The following is a 17,368-nucleotide window of genomic DNA, read 5'->3' on the forward strand; positions in this document are numbered from 1 at the left end:
TTGAGAACAGCAACTGCCAGCAGCTGATCTAGCGGACTCCGTGGAACTGGCGCTGTTCCGTTTGTGTTTCTTCATCGTCCAATTCGCCTCAAATATAACAACTGCGCGCCGGTTCCGACCCACGCGACATGACGGGCCGGTAGCAGAGGCATTGGGCTTCCCCGGCACATATTCGCCGCGTCTCGACAACGCCGAAGAACAACTTTTATTCTGCGAAAACCGGCTCGAAGTAATACGCGCCGCCAACAATTTTGCACAATTCGCCTTAAATTGACCCAAACAGACGGAACCTCTGGGAAAATATTGTCGTACATATGAAAAGTGAATCTATGCGCTATCGATTGCACGCAATCGGCTTGGTCCACGGTTCCGTTTTCGCTTTTAATACATGCTTACATTTTCCCAACTAACACAGTCCGGCCACTGACTTCAAGTGACGTGGTCGAGATTATTTACTGTTAAACCTCGTATAAATGAAATGTCACCGTGTTCGAGTCACAGGTGACTCTCGTGGGGATAGCGTGGCTTTATTTGTGTCACGACACTGTGATTTTGTCATCCCGGTTCGCTGTTTTTGGACCGAATTGTTTACATTTGTCACTATGGCAGTCGGCGCTCCTTCTCCATTGTCAGGAAAGTTGCCAACACATCCCAACGTGACATGCTTCGTTCGTGGGTGCAACAAATGCCCGTTTGATTTCAAGCGGTTTTTGAGGGGGGTACTCGTGTGTGCAGATGTGAAGCCAGCTGCAAACAGGGGCTGCAGCCTAAAGTGAAGTCTTTGACTACGAGGCGCGCGGTGCTTCTTTTGTTTAGGAACTGGCGCATCAGTCAATAACATTTTGGACGTGAGGATTTTCTCACACATTTAAAACACTCCGCTATTATTTGGGGCACACGGCCAGCATTCAAATCCGCAAATGTAGTCACACCTCAGCTTTTATTGTCATTTTTATGAGTCAGTCTCTCTCCCCGTAGCGCCATCTTGTCCCAGCCACTGTTGTTGTGCATTTTCGCCCTAGACGTGACTTGTGCGTTATTTGACACAATTTAGTCGATCATCACTTGAAATGAGTAACTCAAATTGTTGGAGGCAACGGCCACACCAACACCTGGCTGCTCTTTTGGCGAAAGGTGAGCCTGGGCACTTGAAAGCAGCCAATTTGCTGTGTTTATTGTAAACACAAACATGTGTGGATATATGAGGGATCATTAGAATTTTAGTGGAGGGTTGTTCATTGAGAGTTGTGCACAGGTGGTCCGACATTAGGAGGAGGGTGTGTGTGAATCATTAGTGGTGATGATAATGGAGGGCGCCACTTAAAAAAGCCCACTAGCCCACCATGGCTGCAGAACAATAGCCGCGTGGCTTGTCCACGTCACATAGAGATTGCCATAATAATAATGTATTTAGCATTTCAACAGCCGCCCCTCCATGTGATTTAAAAAAAAAAATTATAGCTTTTAATGAAATACATTTGTCTCATATTCAGTATAGATGTTGTAACGGGGCAGATACATTTGAATTATCCTTCTGAGAAATTACATTTTCAAGTGGTAATGGAGGGGATGTAGTTCACTGCACAAAATGGATCAGTAATCAAATTATTGCAGAAAGTGCGAAATCTGTTATGAAGTTGGTGTTGATTGTGTTGATTTAATTAATGAATTAATAATATTGTTGCAAGCATGTTTGGTTATCCAAGTAGTTGTTAATGTAAAAGCCGTCTGGTTATATTAACCCCGTCACATACCTCAAGTTAATTGTTGCGGTTTCAGTTAACTGTGCAGTAATTGTAATTCTAAACATGCACACAACCAAAGATGCAAACGCCCCACTCCGCTCTTGCGTCATCTTCGGATCTCAGCTGTAACATCTTAAATTTGACCTGATGTTTGCCGTGCAATCTGCGTAATAAAAAAGACCAAGACCCCGACTAAAGGAAATAGAAAACGACATTATGCATGAATTGCCAAAGTTCATAATACAGACACAGTTTGCTTAAATTTCGCCCAATACAAAATTCTTAATTACATAAAAGGTTTTCATGTTAGATGACAATTGATGCTGTCTGTTAAGTTGTAACTTAATGTGTAATGTATTTGTAAGTGCAACTTAACTAGGCAGGCCTATTTTGTCTATATTATATTTATGTTCCATGACATCTACACCATAGCTACTGCATCGTAATGTCATTTCATGTAATTTTAGCCGCATTAAGCCTTGCCCTTCGGCTGTCCCAAAGCATTGTGGGAAAACGTCACCCACCACTTCTCCGCTGAAGGCCTTTGTGTACTTTAAGCACATGATCACATCAGGCTTTGGTAAAAGTCTTGTCATTTTATTTACTCTCGAAAAGTCAGATAAGCTGAATTGAAAGAATCCATTTTTTACTTAGGTGTAGCCCAGTGAATGTTTTTTTTTTTTTTTTCTTCCACACCAAAGTCAATACTTTTCGGGAAAAGTCTTCAACTCGTTAAAGTAAATGTGAGTACACATTCAGTGTTCACAAACCTCAACAGGACGCCGTTTGAAAATGTACTCTGAACTATTCATTCAGATATACACTCACAGGTCACTTCATTGGGTACACCTGACCAATGTAAGGAAATACATTTCAAAGGCTTAATTCAATATTCTGACGATGTTCCCAAGATTACAATGCTCAGTTATGCTTGACACTCTGTTCGGCGTTAATATAACAACATGAGTGCATTGCAACATAGCTCGATGAAAGGGACACAAATATTAGAAAAATCTCCCAATATGATAGAGCGCTACTTCTACAACACCCATACATAAAACGGATATTTTCTATTTCTTTAATCGCTCTCTTGCTTGTTGTGTTCATCCTCAAATACACAATTTGGATCAGTTACCGACACCTCCGTGGTCGTGCACTGAGCTGCCACGAGTGTCAAGTTAAGACGGCACAAAGCGAGAACAAGGCGTCGACACACACGTCCCGTGTTTTACAACACTTGTCTGTCAGCGCCGAGCTTGTCGTGCCAGTTTGTTCGCGTCCGTTAGGTGCGCTGAATGCGTGTGTTATGTGTCTGAGTGTGTGCGAGAGAAAACGGCCGTCATTGGCCAACTGCCCGGCCACTCCAACAAAGTCCTGTCAGTCGGGCCCGCATTCAGTGACCGTCGGGCTATGTTAGCGCTGCTAACTATTTGCACAAGTTTAACTGTCATGTCAGCACTTGCATGACAACCCTGGACACACACACGCACAACCTTCTAGAGCACATGTGCGCTGTCAGTCAACTGCCAAACCAAAAGAGGTGCCTATAGAAGCTATTGTAAGCCATTATACAATGCTGCAATACAGCATTTTTCAAAACGGTGCCTTCTGAAAAGCTCCTTTTAGAGAACAGGTGTCAGACTCAAGGCCCGTGCACAAACACTGCTAAGCACAACACGTGGTTAAATGTTGCCCACGTTTGATTTGGCTCTTTGACATATTGCTCTTGAAGAATGCTACATTTAGCTCTAATCCCAACTTTAACCCTTGCCCCTTTAATACTGGAGGATTTAGTCAGCGCGAGAACGTGAGGGGTTTGACCCCTGGGGCAGTATTGCGCTCAGCGGCCGCAACATTAAGTACACCTGCGAAATATAGTGACAGCCGGTACAAGAACTGTCCCGGAAATTGTGCCATTAAATGTAGTTATGTTCATTTTAGAACAGGAGTGGGAAAGCATATGTGCTCAAGGGCATTGTCTTTCTGAAAGATGGCTCCTTGCTTTAAGATAAATAAAGTAAGCAAAATATTCAAAAAAAACATATTCAAATCAGATCACTGTGACACAGATGAGATTATTTCAGATTTCTTCAAGCAGTCCTTGGCCTTTCTGAAAGTGTCACTATACTTACTCCTCACTTGTTTTTACGCCCAGTCCTTAGCTTGACACCATAAAATCTCTCTCTAAACTTTTACACCCAGCAGTTGACACTTTTTGGCTGCAGTATTTCACTCCAGTTTCGAGTTATAGCTTGCAGCGGTGGCTGCAGGTAAAACACAGAACAGTAGCAGCTACCAGCAAACAAAACAAAAGACTTCCTGCCAGGTAGCAATTTTGCAACACTGAGGGGCAAGGGAATGCCTCCAAAAACTGCAAAGCCGAAGCTGTCAAATGCTAATGGTCTTACGTCCGTCCGTCTGAATGATACATCAAACAAAATAGAATAAAGGAAGTGCATAGTGACTTTAGGGAGGCCCTGCATTTGTGTGCCGATTGCCACTGACGTGTTTTGCTCGTCAAAGTTGGCTGTGACGAGTTTTGCTCTGACCAAGCAGTCAGAAGATGGGAAAATGTTCACATCATCGAAGGCCAGTGTGGTCCTTACGAGGATAAACTGGTTAAAGAATCAGTTCTGTTGCTAATCTAGTTTAAGATACATGGGCCATCGTTACTGATTCTGAAAATTAGATTGATATAGCAACACAATCGGATTGGACAAAAAAAAAAAATCTAGCAACTTTGGGCCAATGACAAAGTCCTAATGATTGATACACAAATTGATATAATTGTCCTGACTGCAAAAAAATAAATAAATAAAAAATACATAACATGTTCTTACATGTGTCACTAGAGGTCGCTCCAGACTTGAATCTTGCTGCAGAGCCAAGAAACTGATCAAAGCAACTCAGCTGTGAAATGGCACAGGAGCAACTATGTTGCCAACAAACAGTCATTAGAATTGATTCTCACATCAGAGAATTGAATGATCAATCCACTCAACAGCCTATTGATGTTTCCCTTTACTTTTGAGTCAGACTCCTTCCCCTTCCTTGCCTCTTCCGCTTTGGATCCCCAAGAGGTTTTCTATGTGGAGCAGTTTGGACTGAAACTATGTCATTCACTGACCTGATTCATACATCTGCCCCTAAAAAAAAAACGTGGGTGTTTCCCCAAGTCACACAAGTGCCGCTTGTATTTTCATGGCCAAGAAAGATTATGGCCAAAGTGCAATGGGCCCTGAAGACACTTGGGTCGATGACAACATGCTAATGATTGATACTGTTATATAACAGACAATCATTTGTTTCCAGGGAACTCTTGTTAGCATGTCATCAAATCTTGGTTTCAATTTCTTTCCTTTCAGCATGTAGACTCTTTCTCTCCTCCCCTCTCCTCTCCCTCAGCTCACTTAATACATTTTTAATGCCGCAAACCTTCTCAGTGGCTGTCAGCTTGATAGATGGCCAGATTGTTTCCAAACACAAATGCACGAAACCAGCACCTCCCTCCCTCCCTCCCTCCCTCTCTCTCACATTCAGGTGAAGCTGCAAAGCAAAATGAGTGTAGCTCAACCCCTGAGTCATCCACTGGCCAAGAGGTGCATCCCCAAGCATTTAGTTCAGTGCAGATAGTGTAAGGCCGATATGCTTAACTTGTGAGCCATATCGTAGTGTGGTTGCCCTCGGGGGGCCGGTTATGAACCACATAAATGCTTAATCACTAGAGTTGTAATGATACACCCAAAAAAAAAAAAAATCACAGTTCGGTTAAGCACCTTGGTTTTAAAGTCCCGGTCAAGTGAAAATAAATGTCTTGTAAATTTGACACAACACTGAGAAGTGTGTTGCTAACGCATCTTTGTGTCACAGCTTTTCTTATGCCTATGCATGGGTGGGTTGCGAAAATAGATGTGCTTAAAGCTTCCAGTGGCTGGAATATATTCCAATGGCTTTTTCCACACCGTGACAACAGGGCACTCTAGTGAGAAACCCCCCTGTCCACACGCTGGCCGTCAAGTCGGATTTTTTTTTTTTACAAATGGCCCTCCCCTCCTGCTCTTTTGTCTATCTCTGCATGGCGTGCATGCGCTCACCGCCAACAACGAGGCACCCTAAAGTGGCCACAGCAACTATCCAAAGAGAAGATGCATTTTCGAGGTGTAGGCAAACTAGGCATATATGGCTGGCTAATGCGAACGAAGGCGCTCAAGTTCCTCACTTGGCCCTGATTTAGCCACACCCAAAAATCAGGAAAACTGAAATGTTGGAAAACAGTTTAACGCTTCATCCCCACAATTCAGTCCTGCAGAATTCTCATTCTTTGCATGATGTCAGCAACTGTCTTCAAACATTTCTCATTAATTCAGGAACAAATCTCTGATGGTCTTTCAAGACTTTATGGTTTCTATAATTGTGACATGATATTTGTGGTGTTGTCTCATTCACTGCCATTGACTTCAATAGAAGTCAAAAATTCATTATTTTAACTGGGCAACAGTGAACAAGTTAAGAGGTGGACGTCGGTTAAATCCCCAATTAAGGCCCAGGTACAAAGTGCATAGCCCGCGACTGCTTCTATACATTGGAAAGAAAGTGCATTCTGTACTCAGATCCTGTAAATAGCCTTTATAAGTACTGTGCCGTTTGACAGCATCCCACAACTATAAAAGCAAGACCTTCAACTGGGGAGGAAAAGTGAACGCTGGCAGTCTAATTAATGCGTTCTGCCGCGCTGTCTCCCTGTAAGGCCTCGTTAGCCTCGCCGGTCTCCCACACACGAGCTAAACTGCTGTTTTGTTTGATGTCAGGGCAGACGAGGATTTAAGTAAAACACAAGGCAGACCACACAGTTATTGACACTTAAAATTCAATTCGCCTTTTTACTGTAAAGCTCATTTAAGTCAGTCTAATGGCAGAGGTGGTACTGTAATGGCCGATGCTCATTATTTTGGACCTGCTTTAAAGGGAATTACTTAGATATAAGAGAAAGATAGCAGGCCAATACATGTGCTACAGTTTTCATCCTCAAACAGGCAGAGATTGTTTTTGTCTCCGAGCCAGGAGTTGGCAGTTGGCGGTAAATCTAACGAGCAAACCGTGGAGAAGACACAAAATAGTCCATCATTGTAATCTCTGCGGTATGTCATGATCATGTCACAACCCCGACTGTGTCTTCGGGGCCTTCTTTGTTTCATGATTTGGGATTCACGTCCTCATCGACACCCCCGCACCGCCCTCCTCCTTGGATTCATCCTGAGGACAAAGTGTCACTGCGGGCTTGTGCAAAAACATACCAATCTGCCTTTTAAGTGGGCTGTCAGTGCAGGATGTCCCATCATCTTCGGTTCTTAGTCTGTTCTCATCATGCTGAAAGACCCTGTAAAATGAGATTTGTTTCCAAATACGTTCTGCATTTTTGAAAGTAGCACCCAATTGTGGAGATATGGCGTTAAAATGTTTTTCACCGTTTAAAGTCTCCTGATTTTTTTTGGTTTGTTTTTTGGGGTGCCTGGTGATTGAGTCGCCCCTCCCCCGCTATATAAGAACTTGAGCTCCTTCATTGGCACCAGTGGCTACCTGACGCAGTTGTGACGAGCTGTTAGCTAGCTAGCTATGCCTACACGCCGTCATTTCATCTTCCCCTTGGATAGTCCACTGGTGTGGCCACTTTTAGAGTGCCTCAATGTCAGCCGTGAGTGCAAAAATGTCACACAAAGAGAATCAAGCGCGAGGAGGGAAATCCCCTCCACCCCAAGTCAGACTTGACAGTAAACGACGTGGGAAAGCCCAGCAACAACCTGGTTGGACGATTATATTTTGTAGCTCCAACACTGTATGAAGTGTTGTGTAGGCATGAGAAAGTACTAGTATCCATTTTTCTAAGTCGTAGCAGCGGCGTGTCATTGACAGTGGAGAGGGACGTGGTTTCAGCAAATTCAGCGGACACGCCCACAGTCTTCAAGAGCGGAGTCAACGGCTTGATGTTTCACAATTCTAAAGCCTTCTTTTATGCACTTGACAATGTTTGTTTTTCTTGTTGTCAAACTTGACAAGGTTGTTGTTAGCACCGCTCTTCCCTGTTGTGTGCCAAATTATTTTAAAGAAATTCATTTGCAGTTCACTTTTAAATTGTTGTTATGGACAGGGATATCTTTTTCCCCACGGGTGTGTTTAACAGTCAGTGAACCATCCAAACAAGCAAACCGTTTTCGGGAATATGCTCGGCAGTGCATTTAGTATGTTAATGTCTCCAGTGTTTATAATTAGCCAAGGGCTTGCTGAGCTGACTCCTTCCTCGTTATAAACCATAGTGTCATATTATCTATGTGATGTTAATGGGAACATCTATCTGCATGCTTTGGAGGATTCTACGATACCAAACCATGCGTGTGCCTATGAAAAATATATTGCGTTAGTCTTGTATGTGGCATGTGTATGTGGCGTCCGTCAATAGTAAGCCGCAGTGGAGCCCATCCCCTTCTCCCTCCCTGAGACGCCTAACTTACCACTCCTTTGCCTTTTCCCATTGGAAGAGCGAGGCCACCTCCCTCCCCTGGCTCATTTGTATGCATGTGATGATGCGGTGTGTGCGCGTGTGCGTTTAATGTGTATGTGTGTGTGTTAGGAGAGGAAAGAGAGGCAGGGGCAGTCAGTGCGATGGGATAGAGGCGGAGGAGAGTGAATGAGAGCTGCGTCGGGGTGCCTGCTGAAGCTGGGTTGAGCCTCCACGTTTGCATGCGCTCCAAAGACGCAACCCGGAGCACGAAAAACTGAAGCGGGAATTACAATTGAGGCACAGTCCGCAAGCTCAACCACAAATCTCCCTGCATCCTTTTCCCTGTCCTCAGCAACGCCGCCGCCGCCGCCGCCTCTCGCCGCTGCTTCCCCCCCCCCCCCCTGGTGCCCTTGTCCTCGGCGGCTCCTCTCACCACCCTGGCCAGTATATGGATAGAAGCTCCTTTTTTCAGCTCATACAAGAGCAGGTAAGCGAGAAGCGGCAGCGACGGCGGTGGTGGTTTCTATGGTTACGGGCTGCCAGAGGCTGACACCTCACTCGTCTATCCAGGGAGGGAGACGCACGGCGTTGATCAATCGCGACGGGCGACGTTAGAATTGAGAGCCGATTGAAGGGGGGTGTCTGCGGAATGAGTGTCAGTCCACACGCCGCATCATGGAGCCATGTGGGTCCCGACGTTGTGAGGTCAGAGCGTGAAGGTGCTGCGGGGGGGAGGGGGGGTCTGGTGTGTGTGTGTGTGTGTGTGCGGGGGGCTTGGTTAGGTACTAACATGACAGCATGAGGAATGGATGCAGGCAAGTGTGTGAGGTCATTGAGAAAATGATGAGAATGGTGAGCATGTCATGTCTGTTGACGCATGTGATTGTTATTTCTAATGGAAGTGCTTGTCTTTATTGGCTAGGTGACTTCTCCTTGGAGGGAAAAAAAATGCACGGAGGGGGGGGGGGGGGTAGGGGGGTCTACCATTGTTTTTTCTGTATAATCAGGTTGTTTGTAATTTAGCTTTCTTCGACACCAATATATCCAAAACCTGAACCTGACTCATTCCATCTCAAAGCCGGTCCGTATTTAACCGCTGCTTTCAAACAAGGCTCTCGCTTGATTGACAGATGGAATAGTGCAGCCATTCCCTTCAAAATGGAGAAATCGATTTACTGCCGCAGGGTTGCGGGGGTCAAAGTTGATTGGCGCATCAATGACACGTCAACAGGATCAAGAACCTCTGGGAGAGGTGTGTCTGTCTGTCTGCGTGTGTGTGATCATGCACACAACAGACTTTTTTTTTTTTTTTTTTCCTGAATGTGTTTGGAGCAAGCAGAGGAAAGCCATGCGGGCTGAGTAAGAGGATGCTCGTGGTCACGCTTGTGAGTCATTTACTGGAGAAGCACTTGAGTAATGGCTACTGACTGGTGAGAAGTCAATGATGAAAAGTCCATGTGGTCTTTGGTCACACCTCTTAGTCGCTTAATTAATTTTTCATTGATCAGCATTTTGAGACATTTCAGATCACTTTTATGCTTCCAACTTTGTGTGAACAGTTTGGGGAAATGACCTTTGGTTGCACAACGCAAGTTCCATCATCTTGATTGGATATGTTTAGTGTGTAAGAATTTGACCTCGAGGACTAGACCCAGATATTGTGAGTGATTGAGTCATTCGAACCTCATCCCAGACCAACTCTTATGTTGTTTGTAGCGATGGGCTTACTACCCAAATTTGCTGTATGAAAATGCATACATTTTTTTTCCCCATTCTCTTCACTTTTTTTTTTAAGCATTTCTCCGCTTGCAGTATGAGTATGTGAACGTTACATTTTTTTTTTTTTGTCCAATCAGATTTCATAGCCTCTGTGTTGCCATGTCAGTCTAATCTGGCAAGGACCTTGAGAGTTAGTGCTTGCTGATTTATTAGCAATGGGACTGTTACATTTCATAATTAATCTTCACAGCTAGCTGACCCACAATAATTGTCAGCATTTTTCCATCCTCTGATTGGTCTGAAGGACCAGGCTGACCCGCCAATAGAAAAAAAAAAAAAACATTTTCTCCCGTACAGTATAATAAATAGGGGATAACCTCCAATAAATGTTTACAACAAAAAAACATGGTTGCCTCCCCCCAAAAACAAAACAAAGGATATGATGGTGTTAAGAGCTCAGCTACCAAAAGCACAACCTGCCACCGCTTCCTACAAGTTGAATGGTCCCATGAACGTCTCCTTATAGTGAGCTTCTCTTCAGCGTATCCAGATGCCGACTCATCAATGAGTTACTTTTCACTCAAGCTCCCCAGGCTTGGCTTGAGATCAGCGCTATTGATCGGTGTGTTTATGTGCCTCGTGTCAGTGTGTCCATATACTGTACCATGTGCAAGGCCACACTTGAACACACCGCAGTCCCATTATGCTCAAGTCGAGACCGAATCAATCAAAAAGGGGCTGACGACAAGATTTTTCCACCTTTGGGACTTTGTGCGGTGGCGTTTAATTCTGAAATCAAATTTAAAGCGCGTTTGACTCCATATCGGACCACTGATTTCTGACCCTGGGTGTTTTTTTTTTTTTTCTGAGTTTGGTATAGCACATCCCTCATCGCAATTCATGAGCGCTGCCTTATGCTTTATATTTATTTTTCCCTCCCCCACTGCAGGAATTTAATCAGGCCCCTTGCTGTGGTTGGGGGTCAGAAGCTTTAATTGCATCTTTGGTGTCATCCAATGCGGATGATCAGTAAAATATGCTAAATGATAAAAATACTGACTTTGCCACTCTATCAGTCAAATTTATATGCCGCTGTATGGAAGGAGCCCTCTAACTGGAGTCTGCGAGCCATAGCTTGGGTGTCTGGAAAATCATTTGCAATAAATTGTTTTTTGTTTTTTTTTAAACGGTGCAAATCTATAAAAGGCAAAGGCCGTCAATGAAAGAAACATTCGAAAGCAATTTCTCCTCCCAACTTTGGCTTTGAGCTAATTAAAATCTCTGATATGATTGTGACATACCACATAAATCTGACAACCCTGCACACAAGGCGTATCAAAAACAGGAATAAAATCAGATTTTCTCTTTTTTCTTCTGAATAAGGCCATCTTTTCCCAAATAAAAGATTTAATCTTACAAAAAGTCATTGTTTTTGAAATTCACTTTACTAACTTTTTTCTCTACACTACTTTGACTTAGGAAACTCTACTAGCTCCATACTAACACATAAGGAAAAAAAAAAGCCATTGCCGGCTAATGAATAGCATCTGTGTTAGGGAGATAATACTCACAGGAATATATTCTTTATCCTCTGTGAGAAATTACGATTACTGCATCTTACTGAGGAGTTGTGACCGACTCCATGTACTGTATTGTATGTCTGTGATATACTACCCCCAAGTGGCCAAGTCATGCCCACAAAGATTTAATGTGCACTAAATTGAAGGAAAATCTGTTTAAAAACTGTTTGTTTGTTTTTTTTATGAGGTTTTAAAACCTGTTTTAATGACTTGAATTTCTGTTAATCAGTTTGGGGTGTTGGGTGTTTTTCTAAAGGTGTGTGGGGCGGGGGGTGAAACTGTAGGTGTAAAAGATATTGCAGCCTTGTCACATTGAACCCTGTGAAAATGGTGCAGGGAGAGAGAGAGAGAGAGAGAGAGAGACAAAAGGGAGATAGAGAGTTGGAAGCAAACAGTGGCAACATGAGTGACTTTATTAGTCTTTGTCTGTAGGAGGTTGCAACGCAATGCTGAGCTCAGGCTATTCCCGGCCGCCGCTGACAAATGCGTACAGTATGATCACGGCGTATGTCGCGCCTTCTGATCGTCTCCATTGCACTGCAGCTGATAAGGCGCCCAGCCAGCCTCTGAAAGTGAGAGAGTGTGTGCGTGTGTGTGTGTGTGTGTGTGAGGTGGGTATCACCTCCACCCGTCATGTGCTTATTTTATTAAGGTTATTTATACTATCTGGCGCGAGCACTGTGAATACTATTTTGACACATTTATGTCAGGCAGAAAGAATGAGGCTCTTACACGCTGTCCCCTTTCATCATTCTCTGACGCTAATTTGCATTGAGCTGCATTTGAACGCCGCTGCTGGCTGTTTGCGCTGCGTTTAAGCGCCAGGAAATGGAGTTGGATTGTTTGCATCAAAGACAATTCCTGGGGTCTCCCTTCCGGTAGAGCAGAAGAAGGGGCTAGGAGCTCGCAGCCATCACTTTGCGTTGACGAGAGTGGCAGATATAGTGGCGTTTGGAGCGAGAGTGGCGGAGTTATTGCTGTTCGGGAGCGGGGGCCATTCAAATGCATTATCCGGTGCCTTTCAAATGTGCTTTGTGTCTGTAAATGCCACACATAGTGAGCGGTTCTTCAAAAAAGAGGCTTCAAGCTGTTGAGTGCCATTTTCTTTCCATTACAAAACAAAGCAAAAGTTGATGGTGGTTTACGGGGTGCTGGAATGGATGAACGCAATTTCCATTTCGTAGTTGCTACTCAACTCACCGTGGAACTGAAAAAAATGATTCTCTTATATATGAGTATTGAGTGGTAATGCTATTCTGTTTTTGATGGTTTGCCAGTGTCACGATCTCTCGGTTCAGTTTATAGTGTTTGGATTAGTGATAAAAATGTATGTTATAGTTGCCAATATTTAGTTGTGCATATGCAGACTCCTTCCCTTTTAGAAAATCGACAAAGTTGTGAATGCAGACTCAGTGCGACAATTAAGGAATGTTTATTTCTGTCATTGATTATGAGAATTACGTTCTATCGACATTTTGATGAAAGATTGTAACCACTTTAGGGCTCTTGGAAGTGAAATTACCTAATTACCAAACTTTTCTTTACTAACTTTCTGTCACAGTTATTATACTGGGTGGGCTAAAAATAAGTACACTTTTTGGATTCACTTATTGTTATAGGTATCACGAATAAAGGCATAATTGATATGACTCGAGTGCCGCCGTAGTGAGGCGCGTGGCTACAAGCAGTTTGACTCCAGTTTACTCATTTTTTAAAAGTATGCTGTTGTAGATTGTTGTTTTGTCGGTGGATGGCTTCAAGCACGCCGCCGCTTCTTTGCAAGCTGCACACAAGGTTAATGCGGGTTGCTTGTTCAGGCTCTTTGGCTTTGGTGTCCTTTGTCTGGCTGCAGTCTGGCTCAATGTGACGTCGACATTGTATAGCAAGCGCAGCATTTGACGCATCCACGTGAATAGAAGAGTCTTATAAAACAAAATCAAAGAGAATGTCAAGAAATAATCCGGTTGTATAAAGCGTCATTACTGCGCGTACTGTACTTTGTGATTTGTATGTGTGATTTTAAGGTGCGCGGCTTAGTGAGTGATGTCAGAAGGTCAAGTCAGTCAGTTAGCGTGTGAGCTTCTGGCCGTGAATTGTGGCCTGCAGCAGCTCCTTGTGAGTGTTCGCATTTTGTATTTACGGATTGTCCTGTTCGGTTCTCTCGTTGACACAATGGCAAAAATATTTAGTGAAGATATTTCATTGGCCTTTTTTTTTTTTTTTGATTTTGCAGCAGATTTTGCAGCACAGTGTGATGTATCCCATATTCAGATCCAAATTTATTGGCTTTAGTGGGCTGCTAAAAATATCTAGCGTGCCAAATCTGGCCCCCGTGCCCTAATGCTACAATCTGCAAGCCGGCCTTCCTGGTCGCTGGTGTCTTTCCGTTCATCTGTATTCTTTGCGTCATGCCTTCCCCCCCCTCCTTTGTGTCTTTCATTTGCTTCTCAAACGCCAATATTTCGAGACGGACGGACGGAAGGAAGGAGGGTGGGCGATGAGGGAGGACACGCTGGTAACCATGGCAACTTGTGCATCTTGACAAAGTGTCGCCATCCCCGCTGTTTGTTTGCGCATGTCTCGTCTCTCATGTGTCACCTGCCAGGCCTGCTGGCTAATTTGTCTCCGTGTAGCTCATTTTGCTAATTGACGGTTCTTAATTGGCTGCAAGGAACGATTCTCCGCCCCCTTTCTTTCCTCGGCCTGGCACTCCCCTGAGTGCAATCTTCTTCCTGTGCAAGGTCACACCAGCACCTCCATGAAGGGACCAGTGTGCAGTAATAGTGATAAAGTCCTGCTGATAAAAAAATAAGCGTAATCAACGCTCCAACCAAAAAAAGGTTTACAATTGACTAAATTGTTAGTATATGTCCCGAAATCTGGTCCCCGACATCATTTCAAACTCATTTTGCAACATTACCCTTAAAACTAAATGGTTTACAGATGGCAGTTTGTGACATAGTCCGCTAGCTTGATGCTAAGAAACAATGCAAAAATCCACAGACAGGCTACCGAAACTAGCATCGATGTTGCAGTTATAACCCTTTAAGCAACAGATCTTCAAACTGCGGTGCAAGACATGTAGACAGACAATATACCAATACTCATATCTAAAAATCCTTTATCCTCTGCAAAAAACAACTGTTACTGCATCTTAACGGGCAGTGATTGGCTTCTTCTTTATATCCATAAATATAAATTACAGTGCCCCCCGGTGGCCCAGGTGCGCACAACAGAAGGAGCAGCACAATGCTATTTATGTTATTACTGCATCTTTTATGAAAGTACAATTTTTTCTGTTCCGACGTGGCTTTGACGCCATCTTGTGGAATTTTAGGGCTTTATAGAAAACGCACAAAAATGCAAATGTGAGTTTGGGAGGATAGGTTTAAAAAGAAAATAAAAAAAAAAATTCTGAATAGAGGAATTTCTGCCCGTCACGTTTGCGCTTGCTCTGCATAAACGCGGCCAGATGTACTCAGCGCGTTTGCGCGCTTGCTGATACGCTGACATACGGAGGCTGACAGTCATCGCATGACCCCCCCCCCCCGCTCTCCCTTTTCGTCAGCCGGCAGCCGGCAGCCACATTAGGTTGCCATCCCTCTCCCCTCCGTGGCCAGCGCAGGCCGAGAGCCTCGAAAAAGCGCTCGCCTGCCAGACTGAGACAACAGCGAGGCGGTTGGGTTCTCAGTGTCTCTTTTCATGTCTGCCTCCTCGCAGACTCCCTGGCTGTCCTTCCCATCCGCCGCCTCATCCTCTGTGTGTGTATGAGTGTGTTTTTGGACACTTGGGAGCTGCAGAAATATGCTGACAATTTAAACAGCCTTCAAGTTGCTAACAAACAGCCTTTTGGTGACACATCTTGCAATCAACAGTAGCCAAAAACATGCACGAAGTATTTAGAATAGTATGTAGAACATTAGCTAGACGTTGTTTTTTTGCCACGGCATGGTTTAAAACTTTAGAAAATATATTGATTTTAACCGATTGGAACCTCGGGGCAGGGCATTGAAAAAGGCAGGATTATGATAAAGGAATTAGAAGTAAAATACTGGTTCATCGCATTTTTTTTCATGCTGTGACGAGGCACTCTAACGCGGCCCAAAGTCTTTGTCGACATAGCTGTTCAGATTTGTTTTTTTAACTTCCTCCTCCCCCTTCCACCCTTCTCTGCATCATGGCAGACAATGAGGCACTCTAAAGCCATCAGGTAGTGACATACATGCATGAGGCGGCACCAACCACAGGCATGCAAATTAGAACAGCAGAGCCTGATTTTATATTATTTCTGCTTGAATATAAACATTAAAATACCAAATTTGGACTTTGTTTACCTCCTTAAGAAGCTGAATCTAGGTTGTTCATATCTCTCAAATCGGTCGATTTTTATGTTCATGTTGGGGTTAGAATCTGTGCATTTTTCTCGTTGGTACTTTCTTTCTTTCTTTTTTGCCACGTGGGTGCCCAAAACATCAGCAGGACTGACTAAATTGCCTGGAGGGAACCGTGTTCCAACAAACGTGCATGGAATTCACACTTGAAGAGATTATCTTCTTGGCTCATTTTCCATTCCTCGCTTTCTTGTTTTGTATTTTATGGTTTTTTTTTTGCCTTGTGTATGTCAGGCTGCTTTTTCAATTGCAGCCAATCACTGTGAAGTGTTGAGAGGGTGATAGCGTTTGCATGTTGTCCTCCATGTGCACACAATCTTCACAGAAACATGCGCACATGACATTGGGAGTAAATAAGTCACTGCCCAGGGGAGAACAAGCAGAGTGTGTGTGGGGGTGTGTGTGGGTCCGTGTGTGTGTCTCTCCAGCATCTGTTTATTGTCTGCTTCTGAGTTACTTTAGTTGTGTGTTTAGTGTTATGAATACAAATCAATTTATTACCACTCCATGGAAACCCGCCTTTTAGGCTAGTCCATTACTCGCTGCCACTAGTGTGGCTCTCTCTGGTGGATAAACACTTCCTGGAAAATATGAATAGATTATGAAGCCTGCGTAGTATTTTAAAAAAAAAAAAAAAAAGAAGAAATAGTATAAGGGGTTAGTTACCAGGCAACAGCTGTCGCCTTTTAAGTGCGAGTGTAACTGTTGTGTGTGCAACGCTTGAACTATATGCTAATCTCGCTTGCGTATTCATTAGATATGGTGATCTATGTACAGTGGTGACTAGAGATAGTTTTCCATTAAAATGAATGAAAATGCCAATAACGCATTGCAGCCCAGCACCACAAAAAACAACAAAAATTGTGTTTCTTAAGAAAAATAGCAATCCTTCATGTGTAAAAGCATGCAGTAATGACGGTTGAGAACAATGTAAATAATTACTTTTTGCCACATTTTTGGACATTGTGCTACTCCTAGACACAAAAAAAAAAAGACGGCCACAACTGTTTAATAAGCCGCAGTAATGTTAGCCTTTTTTTACAGAGGATAAAGAATATATGCCAGTGTTATATTATCTTGTTTCAAATATCCATTGTTCAAAGCGTTATAACACTGCGATACAGATGCTATTCATTAGCCCGTCTAAGGCGCGGAGTCTCCTGCGTTTATCAAACAAAGCAACAATTTGGTAGCAACGTCCTAATGCAGAAACACTTTGGTCAATCTGTGTTCCTAGCCGCGCTTGTGACGCGGTGAACAGCGGCGCACCTCCACTGACTTCACCCTGATGCAACGTCTGAAAGCCCGCTCGTCTTCAGGCCAACAATAGGCTGTTGGTTTACTCTGTGAAACCTTAATGAGACGCTCTCACTTCAATCTGGAGATTGCAAAATGAGACACTTCTCACGGGGCACGCCGGTTTGTCCTCAGGGGAAT

General features: G+C 43.8%; 1 protein-coding gene across 7 annotated transcripts in view; it reads left to right on the forward strand.

The window, feature by feature from the left end:
* Positions 1 to 17,368, forward strand: part of rhbdl1 (rhomboid, veinlet-like 1 (Drosophila)) — a 41,602-nt gene that overhangs the window by 2,176 nt on the left and 22,058 nt on the right. For 2 of the 7 annotated variants that reach the window (XM_086015927.1, XM_086015929.1), the window contains exon 3: positions 8,594 to 8,728. The exons of 1 other annotated variant lie outside the window; for it this stretch is intronic. In XM_086015927.1, the coding sequence (XP_085872053.1) occupies positions 8,690 to 8,728 (39 nt within the window). In that variant the 5' untranslated portion in view covers positions 8,594 to 8,689. Of the gene's footprint in view, positions 1 to 1,064; positions 1,135 to 8,377; positions 8,729 to 8,811; positions 8,947 to 13,620; positions 13,656 to 17,368 lie in introns of those variants that run through there. 4 more of the 7 variants (XM_086015930.1, XM_086015932.1, XM_086015928.1 and 1 more) reach the window with 4 other exon arrangements.

The sequence above is a fragment of the Filicampus tigris genome, chromosome 19 (assembly GCF_054856515.1).
Source record: "Filicampus tigris isolate MCC_2025a chromosome 19, RoL_Ftig_1.0, whole genome shotgun sequence".
Taxonomy (NCBI): Eukaryota; Metazoa; Chordata; class Actinopteri; order Syngnathiformes; family Syngnathidae; genus Filicampus; species Filicampus tigris.